The sequence below is a fragment of the Pseudorca crassidens genome, chromosome 10 (genome assembly GCF_039906515.1).
Source record: "Pseudorca crassidens isolate mPseCra1 chromosome 10, mPseCra1.hap1, whole genome shotgun sequence".
In the NCBI taxonomy this organism is placed as follows: Eukaryota; Metazoa; Chordata; class Mammalia; order Artiodactyla; family Delphinidae; genus Pseudorca; species Pseudorca crassidens.
In genome coordinates this window covers 38,552,333-38,566,895 of record NC_090305.1, presented here as the reverse complement: position 1 = coordinate 38,566,895, position 14,563 = coordinate 38,552,333, and the positions used below count along the sequence as shown (strand labels likewise).

General features: G+C 46.4%; 1 protein-coding gene across 3 annotated transcripts in view; it reads left to right on the top strand.

Annotated features, from left to right (window-relative positions):
- PNPLA1 (patatin like phospholipase domain containing 1) overlaps nt 1–14,563 on the top strand; it is a 44,006-nt gene continuing 29,443 nt past the window's right edge. For 2 of the 3 annotated variants that reach the window (XM_067753171.1, XM_067753169.1), the window contains exon 1: nt 20–289. In XM_067753171.1, coding sequence (XP_067609272.1) covers nt 85–289 — 205 coding nt within the window. In that variant the 5' untranslated portion in view covers nt 20–84. Of the gene's footprint in view, nt 290–14,563 lie in introns of all 3 variants that reach the window. The other variant, XM_067753170.1, reaches the window with a different exon arrangement.

The window sequence follows — 14,563 nt, the reverse complement described above, 5'->3', positions numbered from 1 at the left end:
CAGGGAGGCTTGGCAGTGAGTTGCGACAGGAGGGCGGCCCGCGCTTGGGCAGGCCAGCACCCCGGGAGGCCCCAGGCTGGGGAGATGGAAGAACAGGTGTTCAAGGGGGACCCAGATACCCCTCATTCCATCTCCTTCTCGGGCAGTGGATTCCTCTCCTTCTACCAGGCCGGGGTGGTGGACGCCTTTCGGGACCTGGCTCCCCGGCTGCTGGAAACGGCCCATCGCTTTGCTGGGACGTCGGCAGGTGCGGTGATTGCAGCCTTGGCCGTCTGTGGGATTGAAATGGGTAAGGTCTTTGTTCTAGGTTCCCTGGGGAGCCTCTGGAGGGATTCCACAAAGCAGAGCCTGAGGATGGCTTGGGGGTGCTTTGGGGAGCAAAGTCAGGCCTTCTGAGTGGCAGGAAAGGTGGGTCAAGTGGGACAGCATTTGAGGTTGGGGTCTGCTGGGTCCCAGTCTCTGACCCACTGGATAAGCTTGGAACCGTTTCTCCCTCTCCCTCAACACCCTTACCTGCCATGCCCTTTCCCCCAAGGTCTGGGAGAGGGAAAAGCGGTATCTCTCTCAAACATCCTGGGCTGGGAAGTTATTCCATGACACAGTCATACATTAGGGTGAAGAGCTGCTCCTGCATGGCCTCGTTTAAAATGCAAATATCCTTGCAAAGGACAAACTGGCATGTTCATCATCTTGGTGGGGATGGATTCGTCAGACCAGCTTCCAGGTGGCTAGAGGTGCAAGCCCTGGGACTGGAGGGATGGCCAGAGGGGCCAGCGGAGGAGGGAAACTGGGAAGGAATATGGGAGATCTCACTTTGCCTCCTGCCCCACTAGTCCAGGGGGCCCAGAGGGAAGGATGGGACCACACACCCAGAGGCAGAAGCACCATCCCGTGTAAGGGGAGTGGGCACATTCCAAGCAGCCCCACACAGCAGGCCCAGACCTGGTCCCAGGGCAGCCCTGGGCTGCCTTGGCTTGGGGAGGGGGTGAGCATTTATTCATTGGCTGCACTACCATTCTGTGCCAGCCTCTGTTCCAGGCACTGGGGACAAAGTCCCTGCCCTCATGGAACAGAAATTCTAGAGAGAGGAGACACATAATAAGCATCCAAAAAGTAGTCTCATGATGTCATATCAGGAAGTGATAAGATCTATGAATAAAATTACAGCAGAAAAGGGTCAGAGAATAAAGTGAGAACTATTTTAGAAAGGGGGTCAGGGAGGCCATTTGGGAGGAGGTGACATTCAAGCAGAGACCTGAGTGAAACGAGAGAACAAGCCATTAGAAGATCAGTAAGGAAAGACTGTTCTAGGTGGAGGACCAGCTGGAGAGCCTGTGGGGTTGAGGAGTGGTAGATGACGAGGAGGGAGGTGGTGGATAAGGCTGGAGGGGCAGGCAGGGGCTAGGTCATGTGGGGCCTCGTAGCCGGAGTATGAGCTCTGATTTCACTCTGGGAGAGTGGGGAACACAGGCTGCTGGGAGGGAGGCACAGTGGGGAGGCAGCTAAGAGCACGTGATCCACAGGGATTGGATCTCGGTGCTGGCCCTTCATGATGTGGACCTGGCACAAATTACTGGATGCCTCAGCTTCTGCATCTCTCCAGCTGAGATTCTACTAGTATCTCATTCCCGGGGTTGTTAAAGGGTTAATGGAGCAAGTGAGTGAACTGCTTATCACAGTGCCTGGCACATGGCAAGCACTTGGTACATGTCAACTGCCTGGTTTGGGTTTTTAAGGAACCCCGGCCCACCGGGAGTAGTGAGATGGAGGAGACAAGGGAGAAACAAGGAGAGCAGTAGGGGAAGGTTGTAGGTTGAGACGAGGGATGGGCAGGGCAGGTGCCTGGGCAGTGAGGGTGGTGAGAGGCGGTTGGATTTAGGATACACTTTGAAGGTAGAGCCAGTGAGACTTGCTGAAGGGCCAGCTGCAGTGTGTGAAGAAGGGTGCGAGCAGGGCCCCTTCCTGCCTGGGGATCTGCGCTGGGTGGGAAGTCTTTGTCTCTGTTTTAAAGAATAATTGTAATGCCCATTCCCTGAGTACCTCTTTTGTGCAAGATATTTTTTTTTCTAATAATTCACAAGTAACAAATTCTTTCTTACTGTACAGAATTCTCAAACAATGCAGAAGTATCTAGAGTTTTTTTTTTTTTTTTTTTTTTTTTTTTTTGCGGTATGAGGGCCTCTCACTGTTGTGGCCTCTCCCATTGCAGAGCACAGGCTCCGGATGCTCAGGCCCAGCGGCCATGGCTCACGGGCCCAGCCACTCTGCGGCATGTGGGATCTTCCCAGACCAGGGAATGAACCCGTGTCCCCTGCATCGGCAGGCAGACTCTCAACCACTGCGCCACCAGGGAAGCCCCTAGAGTTTTTTAAAAAAGCCTCTACTCACCTCCTCCTTGTCCCCAATCCCACTTTCCCTCTTGTAGCAGTGGAAGGGCTCTGCTTGGATCCTTCTAGATCTTTTTTTTTTTTTTTTGCCAAGACATCTGTGAATGCAGCAGTTAATGTTTCAGTCACACCATGGACCCCACTCCCTGGTCCTGGAGTCACAGAACCCTACCCTTGGAGACACCTGCCTCTGGGAGTCTCTCTCTTTCCGGATACCTGTGTTGCTCACCTGCTCCATCGCTGCCACCCTCCTCATGTCTTTAGTTCAACTTCTTAAAATACACCATCGTCTTAATCCTCAGGCATTCGAGGACTTTCAGAATTAATTCAAGTCAATCGATTCAATAAATACTGCCCAAAACTGACTTGGCCAGGCTGTGACCGATGTGGACAGCAGGAGAGAGGAGCTCAGACCCATGAGAAGGACACCTGATGGCCATGTAACCAAGGGCTGGTCCATGTGCTGGGCCACATGCGTGCAATTGGGAGGGAAGGGTGACATGTGTGTGGGACTTGCTCTTTTCACTCAGCAGCATGTTTATAGATTGATCCACGTCACTCCAGTGTACTTCATTCCTTTTAACTGCCATGCAATTTACTACTAACCAGCACTTTCTCTGTATCAGGCACTGTTCTAACTCTTCGGTGTATTAATTCATTCAGTCCTCACAACAACCCTCTGAGGTGAAAACTATTATTATCTCCATTTACAGAGGAGGAAACTGAGTCACAGAAAGCTTAAATAACTTGCCTAAGGTGATACAAACAGTACTTGGTAAAGCTGGTGTTTGAACCTAGCCCGGCCTTTAAGCCACTCTGCTTCTTGACAAAGCAGTGTCAGGGGGCATGGACGCTAGTTGTATGGATACCAGGGTCAGGGAAGCTTCTCTGAGCAGGTGGAATTTGCACACAGACCTGAAGGAGGGGAGGAAGTGAGCCACAAGAATATCTGGGGAGAGCATTCAATGAAGAGGGACACGTGACTTGTATAACATCCTGTCATCAGTTAGAAGCAGAACAAGAACCAGGACTTGGTCTCCTGACTTCCTTCAATCCTCTTTACCTCTTTTACCTCTTTCAGTGTTTATTTCATCAAGACTGTATCACGGTTCATTTAGTCATTCTGTTGATGGACACGGCCAAGTTTTTGTTGTTATAAACAACACTGCAAAGGGTATCCTTGTTTGTGTCTCCCAGGCCCACATGGAATGTTTCCCTAGGGTACACGTCACATGAAATTAACCAGACTTGGCTAAATTACTCTCCAAAGTGGTTGTACCAATTTAACCACTAGCAGCATATATGAGTTCTAATTTCCCCACAATGTCATCAACCTTGGTACTATCAGACTGCAGAGTTTTTTTGTTTTTGTTTTTTTTGGCCGTGCTGCGCAGCTTACAGGATCTCAGTACCCCAGCAAGGGATTAAGCCCAGGCCATGGCAGTGAAAGCCCAGAATCCTAACCACTAGGCCACTGGGGAACTCCCAAGACCACAGAGTTTTAAGTCAATCTGATCAATGTGAAATTATATCTCATTTTATTTTGTTATTTAATCTGTACCTCCTGATAATTAGTGATATTAAGCATCTCTATGTATTTACCTACCACTTGTGTTTCCTCTTCTGTAACTTACCTGCTCATGACCTTTTCCTGTTTTTTCTACCATTATCCTTTTCTCTTCAACTTGTAGATGTTCTTTATATAGTCTGTACATGAGTCATTTGTCAGTTATGGACATTGCAGCTATCTTATCCCATTCCATGACTTGCCTTTTTATTTGACCATGTCTGTTGTTATTCATAAAATTTCAATTTTGATGCAGTCCGGTGTATCAATAAATCTTTTCCACTTACAATTTGTGTTTTTTAAAATCTTTCTTTGTTACAATGACTTCTTCTATATTTTCTTTCAAAAGTTTTAAAGTTTTGCCTTTTCATATTTAAGTTCATCCATCTGAAATTTATTTTGTGGCTAGTTTGAGGTAGAAATAGAAGTTTTTAATTGTGATAACGAATTACCCCACACTATTTATAGGCAGCCCTTTCCACACTTGTTTGAAATGTTGCCTCTGGCTTATTCAAGTTCCTAGAATCCCAAGAGTCTGTCTCCGGAGTCTCTCTTCTCTTCTTTTGGTGAATTTGTCTATTTCTGCACCAAATCACACTGTTTTGATCACTATAGGCTTATAATAAGGGGTACATCATATATGCCAGTCATCTCCTCCTTTTTCAGTTTCTTCTTCAAATATTGACTATCATTCTTAACCCTCTTTTTCCCCCATGTGAAAAGCTCTATTAGAATTTTGATTAAATTATATCTTCCCATTTATAATATAGTCTATCTATCTCTCTATTTCTTCTGGCCTTTTTTTTTTTTTTTTTTTTTTGCCCTTCAGTAAAGATCTTGTGTGTCTTTTCTTAGATTTATTAGTTTTTGTTGCTATGGGGAATGGGATTTCTTTTTTCTTTTTTTTTTTGGCTACGTTGGGTCTTCGTTGCTGCACGCGCGCTTTCTCTAGTAGTGGCGAGCGGGGGCTTCTCTTCATTGCAGTGGCTCCTCTCGTGGAGCATGGGCTCTAGGCGTGCAGGCTTCAGTAGTTGTGGCACGTGGGCTCAGTAGTTGTGGCGCACGACCTTAGTTGCTCCACGGCATGTGGGATCTTCCCAGACCAGGGATCGAACCCTTGTCCCCTGCATGGCGCCACCAGGGAAGTCCCGGGATGTCTTTTTCTATGGCATTTTCTAATGTAATTGACTATTGCTGACATAAAGGGATGTGGATGGTTTTTGCTAAATGATATTGTTTTGAGCAACCTCATGAACATTCTTAATAGTTCTAAAAGTTTCTTGGTAGATTATCTCATACTTTATGTGTAAACAATCATACTATCTGCATATAACTAGAGGTTTGTCTCTTTAAAAAAAAATTCTTGAGCTTCCCTGGTGGTGCCGTGGTTAAGAATCCGCCTGCTAATGCCGGGTACATGGGTTCGAGCCCTGGTCCGGGAAGATCCCACATGCTGCGGAGCAAATAAGCCCGTGCGCCACAACTACTGAGCCCTCGTGCCACAGCTACTGAAGCCTGCATGCTTAAAGCCCACGCTCCACAACAAAAGAAGCCACCGCAATGAGAAGCCTGCGCACTGCAACGAAGAGTAGCCCCTGCTCGCCGCAACTAGAGAAAGCCCAAGCGCAGCAACGAAGACCCAATGCAGACAAAAATAAATAAATTAAATTAATAAATTAAAAAAAAATTCTTCGACATGTGGCCCGCAGGCCACTCTCCTCCAGGCCATGCCCCCTCCTCTTGTTCCCAGTCTGGGCTTTCTGTCCTGAGATTGTGTTTTGTTCTGTGGAAACTTAGACAGCAGTGGGTCCATCTTCTGGCCATATGTGCCTTAGTTCTGTGATAGGGCCAATTTGGGGGCATGTGAAAATGTTTATAAAACACTTAACCCAGTGCCTGGTTTTCATTAAAGATGTGTTAGAGAATGAATGTTTGTTCACTCATTTATTCAGCTGAGGAGAGATGGTCTCCTTGACAACCAGCGCAGAGATTCATGATTTCCAATTTGGGGCTAGGAACTTGTCTCAAAACTGCATTTGCATAACTTTGAAAGATAATTTTGTCTTACCAGAGAATGGGCATTCGGTGGACTTAAAACCCCATCCCCACTTAAGCTACTACTTGGCACCTTCCCCCCTATAAAAACTTCACGGCAAGCCAATTATTCATTCATTCATTCATTCATTCATTCAACGAGTGTTCTTTGAGCATATACTGGGTGCTGCAGAGGATACAGAGATATAATACAAGATGAAACTCCACCCATGCCCTCAACAAGCTTACAGTCTACTCAAACCCCAAGGTAGTAACCAAGTCGTTACAATACAAAGAGTTCCAACTGAATGTTAGAAAATTAAAAGGCAGAGGAGTGCAGGTGGAGGGAGCAGACAGCTCCCATCGTGGAAGGCCTCATGGAAGTGACATTTGAGCTAGTGCTTGAAAGGTGAATAGAAATTTGACGGGTAGAGACAGTTTGAACAGGAGCCTCAGCTTCTAGCCAGGACGCTGCATAACGACAGGACAAAGTCATGTGGTGGGGAAATGTGATGCCTCCAGGGAGTGGTGAAGAGTGCAGGTCCCCTGGTGTCAGGGGTTGACGCGAAAGTTTCAGAAAGGCAGCTTTTGACTCGGCAAGCGTTGTCCAAAGTGGGAAAGGGCTATTTTAGAAGCAGGGGAGCACCTGCCCTCCGAGAGGCCCATGGAGAGACTGGGAAACACCTGATTGCTACTGGTGAATCCCCTTCATTTAGCTCGGTGACTGACAGGACCTGTCAACCTGAGGTCTCCAGCCTCCCAGACTGAAACCTACAGTGAGAAGTATTTTTTGTATTGAGATCCAGGGTGAACATAAATCTAAAAGAGAAGTTTCATGATAGAAACTTTACCATACTCTATGCTACAATTTTGATATTTTCTTCTAGTCATTGAAGAATTCTTCACTTAGTCAATGGTTCTCAATCTTGCACGTTTGAATCACCTGGGAGCTTTTAAAACGTCCACTGCCCAAGCTCCTCCCCCAAACTAATTAAATCAGGATCTCTGGGGATGGAACCCGGCACCAGTGTTTATTCAACTCCCAGGTGATCCCGGTGTGCAGCCACAGTTAAGCCCCAGTGCACTTTGCAAAACTAAGATGTGCTACCTTCCTGAGACGCCAGGACTGTATGACCAGGCAGTGGAAACGGGTCAGGCATTGCTTATGGAAATCTTTAAAATGCCCACCATAGTCCTGGACTAATGAAAATTCCGTATCTGATTATTAGTGGGATATGTATTTTTCCAGGATAGAGAGAAACAGTTTTCCTACAGTGGCTTTAGACTGGACTAGATTCTGTGAATTCCTCTGGCTGGGTCACAGATGAGGAAGACGGACCTTGGTTCAGGGGCTGGTCCATCCCTTGCCCTTAGCCCAAGTCCACATCCAGTCTGCTTTTCTGAGAAGCCTGTGGAGACCCATGGCTCAGAGCTTCTACTGGCTGTTTTTCTTTTTCTATGGCTTTTAGTACATTCACAAAGTTGTGCATCCAATATCACAATCAGTTATACAACATTTTAATTATCCCCCCGAAGAAACCCCATACCCCTTAGCTGTTAACTTTCAATACCGCCATTCAAGCGCCTGACAGCCATTAATCTACTTTGTGTCTCTATAGATTTGCCTATTCTGGACAGTTAATATACATGGAATCATACAATATTTGTCCTTTTGTGTCTGGCTTCTTTCACCTAGCATAATATTTTCTAAACTCATCCGTTGTAGCATGGGTCAGTACTTCACTCCTTTTTATTGTCGAATAATATTACCTTGTGTGGGTATAATACATTTTTAAAATCCATTCATCAGGGAATGTACATTTGGGTTGTTTTTACTTTGGGCTATTATAAATAATGTCATTATGAACATTCATGTACATTTTAAAAACTTTTAAATAGCTTTTTTTTTTTTGGCCACACCACGCGGCCTGCGAGATCTTAGTTCCCCAACCAGGGATTGAATCCACGCCCCCTGCAGTGGAAGCGCAGAGTTCTAACCACTGGACCGCCAGGGATGTCCTTAAATAACTTTTGAAAACGGAAAAATTTCAAACATCTTGGAGAGAATAATATAATGAATCTATTATTCTAATGAATCCTCAAGAACGCATCATCTAACTTTAACACTTACCAACTAGGTTTCATCTGTATACTCACAACCCTGCTTTGTTTTGTTTTTTTATATTATTTTGAAATAATTTTAAAGCTGCATAGAAGTTGCATGTAGGCTTTGTTTTCTCGCGGGAACATTTTGCAACATGTATCTCTGCAGATAAGGACTGTGAGCCTGAGGAGAAGCCCAGGAGGGTGAGGCTGGTTGGTCTCACGGCACAGAATGGTGCTGGGAAGTACCAGCCTCGGTGGCTGTTCCCCTGCTGAGTGCGGGTGGGACAGGGGACTGAGCTGACTTTTAGCTGAGCTCATCAGGTGACTTTGTTTTGGCCTCTAAAATTAATTGTTTTCCAATACCTCTTATGCTGCCTGCTCAAAAAAGCCAACCCACCAAACTCCCAAACTGCTAAATAAAGTATTAAAAGGGTGGGCCTGATGATGAGGACTGGGATTGAGAGCTCTTCATGTCCAGGATAGTCTCAGGGTGTGTCATATCTCTGTGCCTTTGCTCACGCTGTTCCCTCTCCCTGGGATGCCATCCCCTTTCTTCTCTCCCTGTGTTGCATCTCCCCATCCTCCAAGGCCCACCGCAGATGTCACCTCCTCTGAGAGTCTCTCGTCATTCCCGTCAGGCACTAAGTCCTTGGTGCTCCCACAGCTCGCTCTCGGAGAGCATTTGACTCAGAGACCAGGATCCCCCTGGGAAAGAGCACTTGTCTAGGAAGCAGGCTCTCTGCATTCTGAGAGCAAAAGTGTCTACAGTCAGATTGTGAGCCTAGCTTGCCACACACATTATTTTCGCATGGTCTTTCAGAGTAGGGTTTAGTAAGCAGGGAGGTGGTCTTCTAACCAAAGTTGGTCTGACCCCAATGTCCAAACTCTGTCCACCTTCCCTTTCCTCTTGCCCCAGGAATCCATTCAGCAGTGAGTGGCCTTGGACAGGCCACCCTGAGCCTCAGCTCAGCTACTGAGCAGTGGGAGGGAATAATGCCTGCTGAGCCCTCCCGACAGCTGGCTCTGGGGTCAGCAGTGGGGTCGGCAGTGGTCCCTGGGAACAAGCTTTGCAAACTCGGATTGATACTGCAGTTGCACTGGTTGGGATAGCAGTGACTCAGCAAGACCCGAGAGCATTGCTCGCTCATGTGGCCTTTGCACTCCAGCCCTCCAAGCCTGGTGTGGTGGCTCCACAGAATTAGGACCCAGGTTCCTTCCATCATGTTGGTCACAGCCCAAGAGGGCTCCCCACCATGTCTGCATTGCAGCTAGTTGGGGAAGGAAAAGGGGGGCACACTTCTTCCCTCTAAGGGCAGACCCTGAAGGTGACACACATCACGTCACCTCACATCCTATGGATCAGAACTTAGATACATGACCACACCTGACTGCAAAGGAGGCTGGGAAATGTAGACTTTATTGTGGGAGGCCATGTGTCCAGCTAAAAATTGGAGGTTCAACTGCTAAGGAAGAAGGGGAGAATAGATACTGGGGACAATTAGCAGTCATTGTCACAATAGCTGTAATTGGATATATGATGATGATGGAAAAACTCTGTCCCTGCTTGGGACCCAGACCTTGACTCCATAACCACCAGGTCAAGTCCAGTGTGTTGGCTGGGAAAGGGCTCAGCTCTGAACCATCAGCAGACTGCCTTCCTGGCGGCTGGCATGTGAGTGCTCCAGTCTTGCTAGGGGTCCTGGGCAGTGCCTCACAGCACCTGCTGTGTCCCCTACCTAGAATGACCTTCTGTTTTTCTCTCCAGAGATAACACCTCTTCCCGACATATCCTCCCATTTTACCCCACTGGATCTCTTTCCATGATTTCGAGTTTACCTATAGAATCTGTCCACCTACTCTAGCACTTGACAGTATCCTGTCTTAATTGTTTCAGATGCTGTGTCTCATCCCATCATCTAGATTGGTTGAGCAATCTAACAGCTTACAGGTTCCGTGGCTCCCACAAACTTCTGGTCCAACAAGAACTGCCTGATAGACTCCTGACAATTGCTGGCCATTGGCAAGTGTGACACTGAATGTGTCTTTGCAGTTTTCACTTTGGGGTTTACCTGATATGACGAGTAATACTAGAATGTCATAGAAGGAAGGTCAGCGAGTCCAACTCCTCCACTTTATGGATGACTGTGTTTAGACTTTGGAAGAGGAAGTGACTGGTTGGAAGTGGACCTCACTTAGGCCAGTGGTTTCCAAACTGTGTTCTGAGGAACCCCAGGGTTCCATGGGGGCCAAGGTGGGGTTAGGAAGCCTGGAACAGGGGAGCAGGGAAAGGACACACATTGAAGTCCTGGACCCTTACCCCAGCTTCAACGAGTACAACCCTGCTATTGTCCACTCTTTATAAAATTTCTCTTAAAGGAAGTGTTCCAATGATTTTTTTTTTCTGTGCCTCTCCTGATCTCCAATGATTTTATTTTTTTTCTTTTTAAGTTTGAAAGCCACTGTTTGAGTCTAATCTACTTAGTGTGAAGACAGAGAAGTTGAGGACCGGATTCTGGCTGAATTTACAATGATAAAATAGACCATTTGTCCAGTCACTCATTCTAGGTCCTAGGGATCTAGCAGTGAACAAAACAGTCTGCCCTCATGAAGCTGACACTCTTTTCTTGAAATCAAGCCATAAATAACTAAACATGCAGAAAAATATCAGTATGCACGCTCAAAGAAGAAAATAAAGCAGGCGAAGGGTGTGATGAATGATCAAAGGGCAAAATTTCAGGTGGGCTGGGTGGCGAGGCCCACTCTGAGGCGGATGGAAGGGTGGGAGGGCCACGCACTCTGAGAAGAGAGTGTTCCAGGCTGTGAGCTCAGCGGGTGCAACAGCCCTGCACACAGATGTGCTTGCATTTTCAGAAGGAAGACAAGCTGTCTTTCCGGGCAGGAAGTGAGTTCCAAAAGGACCTTGCAAAGCACCTGAGCGGGCCAGACGACAAGTGGGGGCGCCCACCCCACAAATGTGGGCACAGCCGGACCCGGCACGACTCCTCCCGTGGAGGCAGGGGATGCTACAGGTGTTTTGGTCTGCCTCCCATGCCTGGTCCAGTGCTGCCTTGGGCAGCTCCTGCCACCCCTCCTGAGGCCCCGGAGCCAAGTGTGGCTGAAGTTATTGTCATTGGCAGGTGGCTCAGGTGTGTTCTGGGTAGTGGACCCACTGGGGCCTCAGGGGCGGATGCTGGGAGGACAACACTGCCTCTTGTGAGAACCTTGACTTTGGTGACTTCTTTCCTCAGTCACCCATGTGCCTGTCTTTGTCACTCAGTTGAGGGACAAGACACCCCAGGGTTGATGGAGAACTCATATCCCAGGAAGGAGGGGGACTGGGCTGGTGTTCCAGCTCTGCCACTAATCACTGTGGCTCCTCCGCCCACCAGTGACCTGCCTCCCCCTCAGTTTTCCTATCTGTAATTTGGGAGTGGGGACATATCCCTTGGACGTTACGGTGAGGGACAAAAGAAGTCATGGATGTGCCTGGCAGAGTGCCTAGCAAATATTCATCACAAAATATCTTTGATGAGTGAATGTTGAATAAATGGATCAACAAGTGAAAAGAAAATGATCTTGAAATAGAAAAGCATAGGTAATTCAGCAGTTTTCAAACTTAACTGAAGGACATCCTAGAGAAGTCATTAAACTTATTAAAACAGATTACTGGGCTCCAACCTGGTCTGGTTAATTTTTTTTTTTTTTTTTTTGTGGTACGCGGGCCTCTCACTGTTGTGGCCTCTCCCGTTGCGGAGCACAGGCTCCGGACGCGCAGGCTCAGCAGCCATGGCTCACGGGCCCAGCCGCTCCACGGCATGTGGGATCTTCCCGGACCGGGGCACGAACCCGTGTCCCCTGCATCGGCAGGTGGACTCTCAACCACTGCGCCACCAGGGAAGCCCTGGTTAATATTTTTTAATACTTTAATTGTGAGCTCATCTGCACAAGGACTTGGTTTTTCTATGGGAATTCTGTGTGGCTTCGGCGGTGGAAGGACCATCTGAGCTGGTTTGCTTTGGCCCTGGCCAGGCACCCAGGGTTATCAGCAACTCAGGACCAATTTTCATGGTAATCACCCTGTAGGTTGTGTCAGTTCAAGCTCTAAACCACAGATGATACAGGCTTGGGACTTTGCATTTTTATGGGAGACTTTGTGTTGTTTCACCCAGAGCCCTGCTCAGAGACAAGCCATTGGCACGTTTCATTGGCCCAGCAGCTGTTGGAGGGTCCCAGCTTTAAGCAGCATCTCAGTTCAACTGCCCCTCACACAGCCCAGAATGACAGGCCCTGTGGCTGCCAGTTTCTGGTCTAATAATCACAGCATCAGCTTTCTCTCTCATGGCACTGGCTTTCAGTTCCTTCTTCATTTCTGCTCTTTCTTTCTGTGAAGTCAACCATGTCTCATGATTTTATTTTATATCGTGCTCTTTGTTCGGGTTGTTGTTGTTGGTGATGATGATGATGATGATGTTCCTAAAGCTGGAGAAGTTCCTTTTTAGCTTAACACTCTATTACCTGAGCTAGAAGTCTCTCCAAAGTTCTTTAAGACATGAGTAGAACCACCAGTTTTTTCCTGTTGCAGGCGCGTGCGCACGCGCGTGTGTGTTGCCCAGACATAACCTGAAGTTCAGGGCAGGCTGCTAGGTGCACTTTCAGAATCAAAATGTCCTCATCAAAAATCATTCCCGGACTTCTTTATCTGCCTGAGATGACAGCGTTTTCTGTAGAATGAACTCTGCTCTGATTCACATCTTAGTGTCACACTAATAATGCTATTTATCAGGCACTTGAAATGTGCCAGGTACTATGCCCAAAGCTTTGCATAAACCATTTACTTTTATCTTCTCACAATTCTATCAATTAGATACTCTATTTATACCTCTTTTACAAAGTGGGAAACAGGTGTTCAGAGAGATTAGCTAACACGATGAGCCAAGACTGGAATCTTTCTTAATTTCTACATTTCTATATCCTCTCTAATCATGATTTCAGAATTGCTTTGCAAGCAACACCCCAGCTTTCCTACCAGACTCCATGGGCCAAGCAATCATTTGCACATTGGTTAAGAAAGTGAGATCAAATGACATGATGTATGCAAAAAAAAAAAAAAACTTTTCGTAAAATGTACAGAAATGACATTGCTGGGTGGTGGTGGCTGTACCTCCTACTACTGTGATGGAATCAGTATCTTTCAGTTCACTGAAAGTAACTTGTGTTTTACATGTTTAACCTCTGAAACCAAATGGATAAAAATTTATTTTACCCAAATGATTCTTTGGACTCAAGTAGAAGACAACTGAATGGAAAATCGGGTGATACTCTGAATGTGTTGGTTACACATTAGAAACATCTAACTATTTGGAAAGCAAGTCATGCAGGTGACCTATGTTGATTCATTCCTCTTAAAGCAGTATGTGTTAACTGAGCCCCTGCCGAGTGTCTAACAGCCTTGGTCGATCTATGTTTTTTTTTTCACTTTTCTTTTTTGGCCACATGGCATATGGGATCCTAGTTCCCCGACCAGGGATCAAACCTGTGCCCCGTGCAGTGGAAGCACGGAGTCCTAACCACTGGACTGCCAGGGAATTGCCTGTTTTTTCTTTCTTTTTTTTTTTTCTTACTTTAATAATAATTAACTTGTTATTCTGGAATAATGATAGATTTACAGAAAAGTTGCTGAGATAATACAGATAGCTCCATACATCCTTCACCCAGTTTCCCCTAATGTTACCATCGTATATAACCACAGTACATTTGCCAACCTTCAGACATTAATATTGGTACCTTAGTATTAACTATAGGTTTCACCAATTTTTCTACTGATGTCCTTTTTCTGTCCCAGGATCCAATCCAGCATCCCACACTACATTTGGTGGATCCATTTTTAGTCCAGCTCACTTAGAGTATTAAAATAGCGATGTTTTCTTTGCTTCTCTTTGGGATCAAATTCTAATTCCATTTCTAATTCTACAGGGAAAAGAAGCAGACAAATGATAAACAAATCTCCAGGCTGGTTTGACTCTCATTTGAATTAGGAGTTGACTCACCAATCCTGAGGGTAACTCACCTCTGTCCTCCTGAGATCAACATGTAAAGAAAAAGCTCCTCTTCAGCCCCGGCTCAGGGTCTCGTGTCCATTAATGGGGGGCAAGAGTTAGGACCAGGCTTGACAGAGCAAACTGCTCGGTCAAGCCCCAAGTCCGGCTGAGTCCCTGAAGAATTCCACCTTCCTGACCACCAGCTGGGAAGAGTCCCAGCAGTCCAATAGAGAAGATACTCTTTGATCTCCTCCTTCAGTTCATTCATTCTTTACCATTCATTATTAATTTATTCAGCAAACATTTATTAAGTCCCTACAGTGTGCCAGGTACTGAATTAAGTGCTGGGGATATGACAGGAGCAAAACAGAAATATGGAACATTAAATAGTTCTTTAATTTATTCTTGAATACCTACTAAGTGTTCAACAC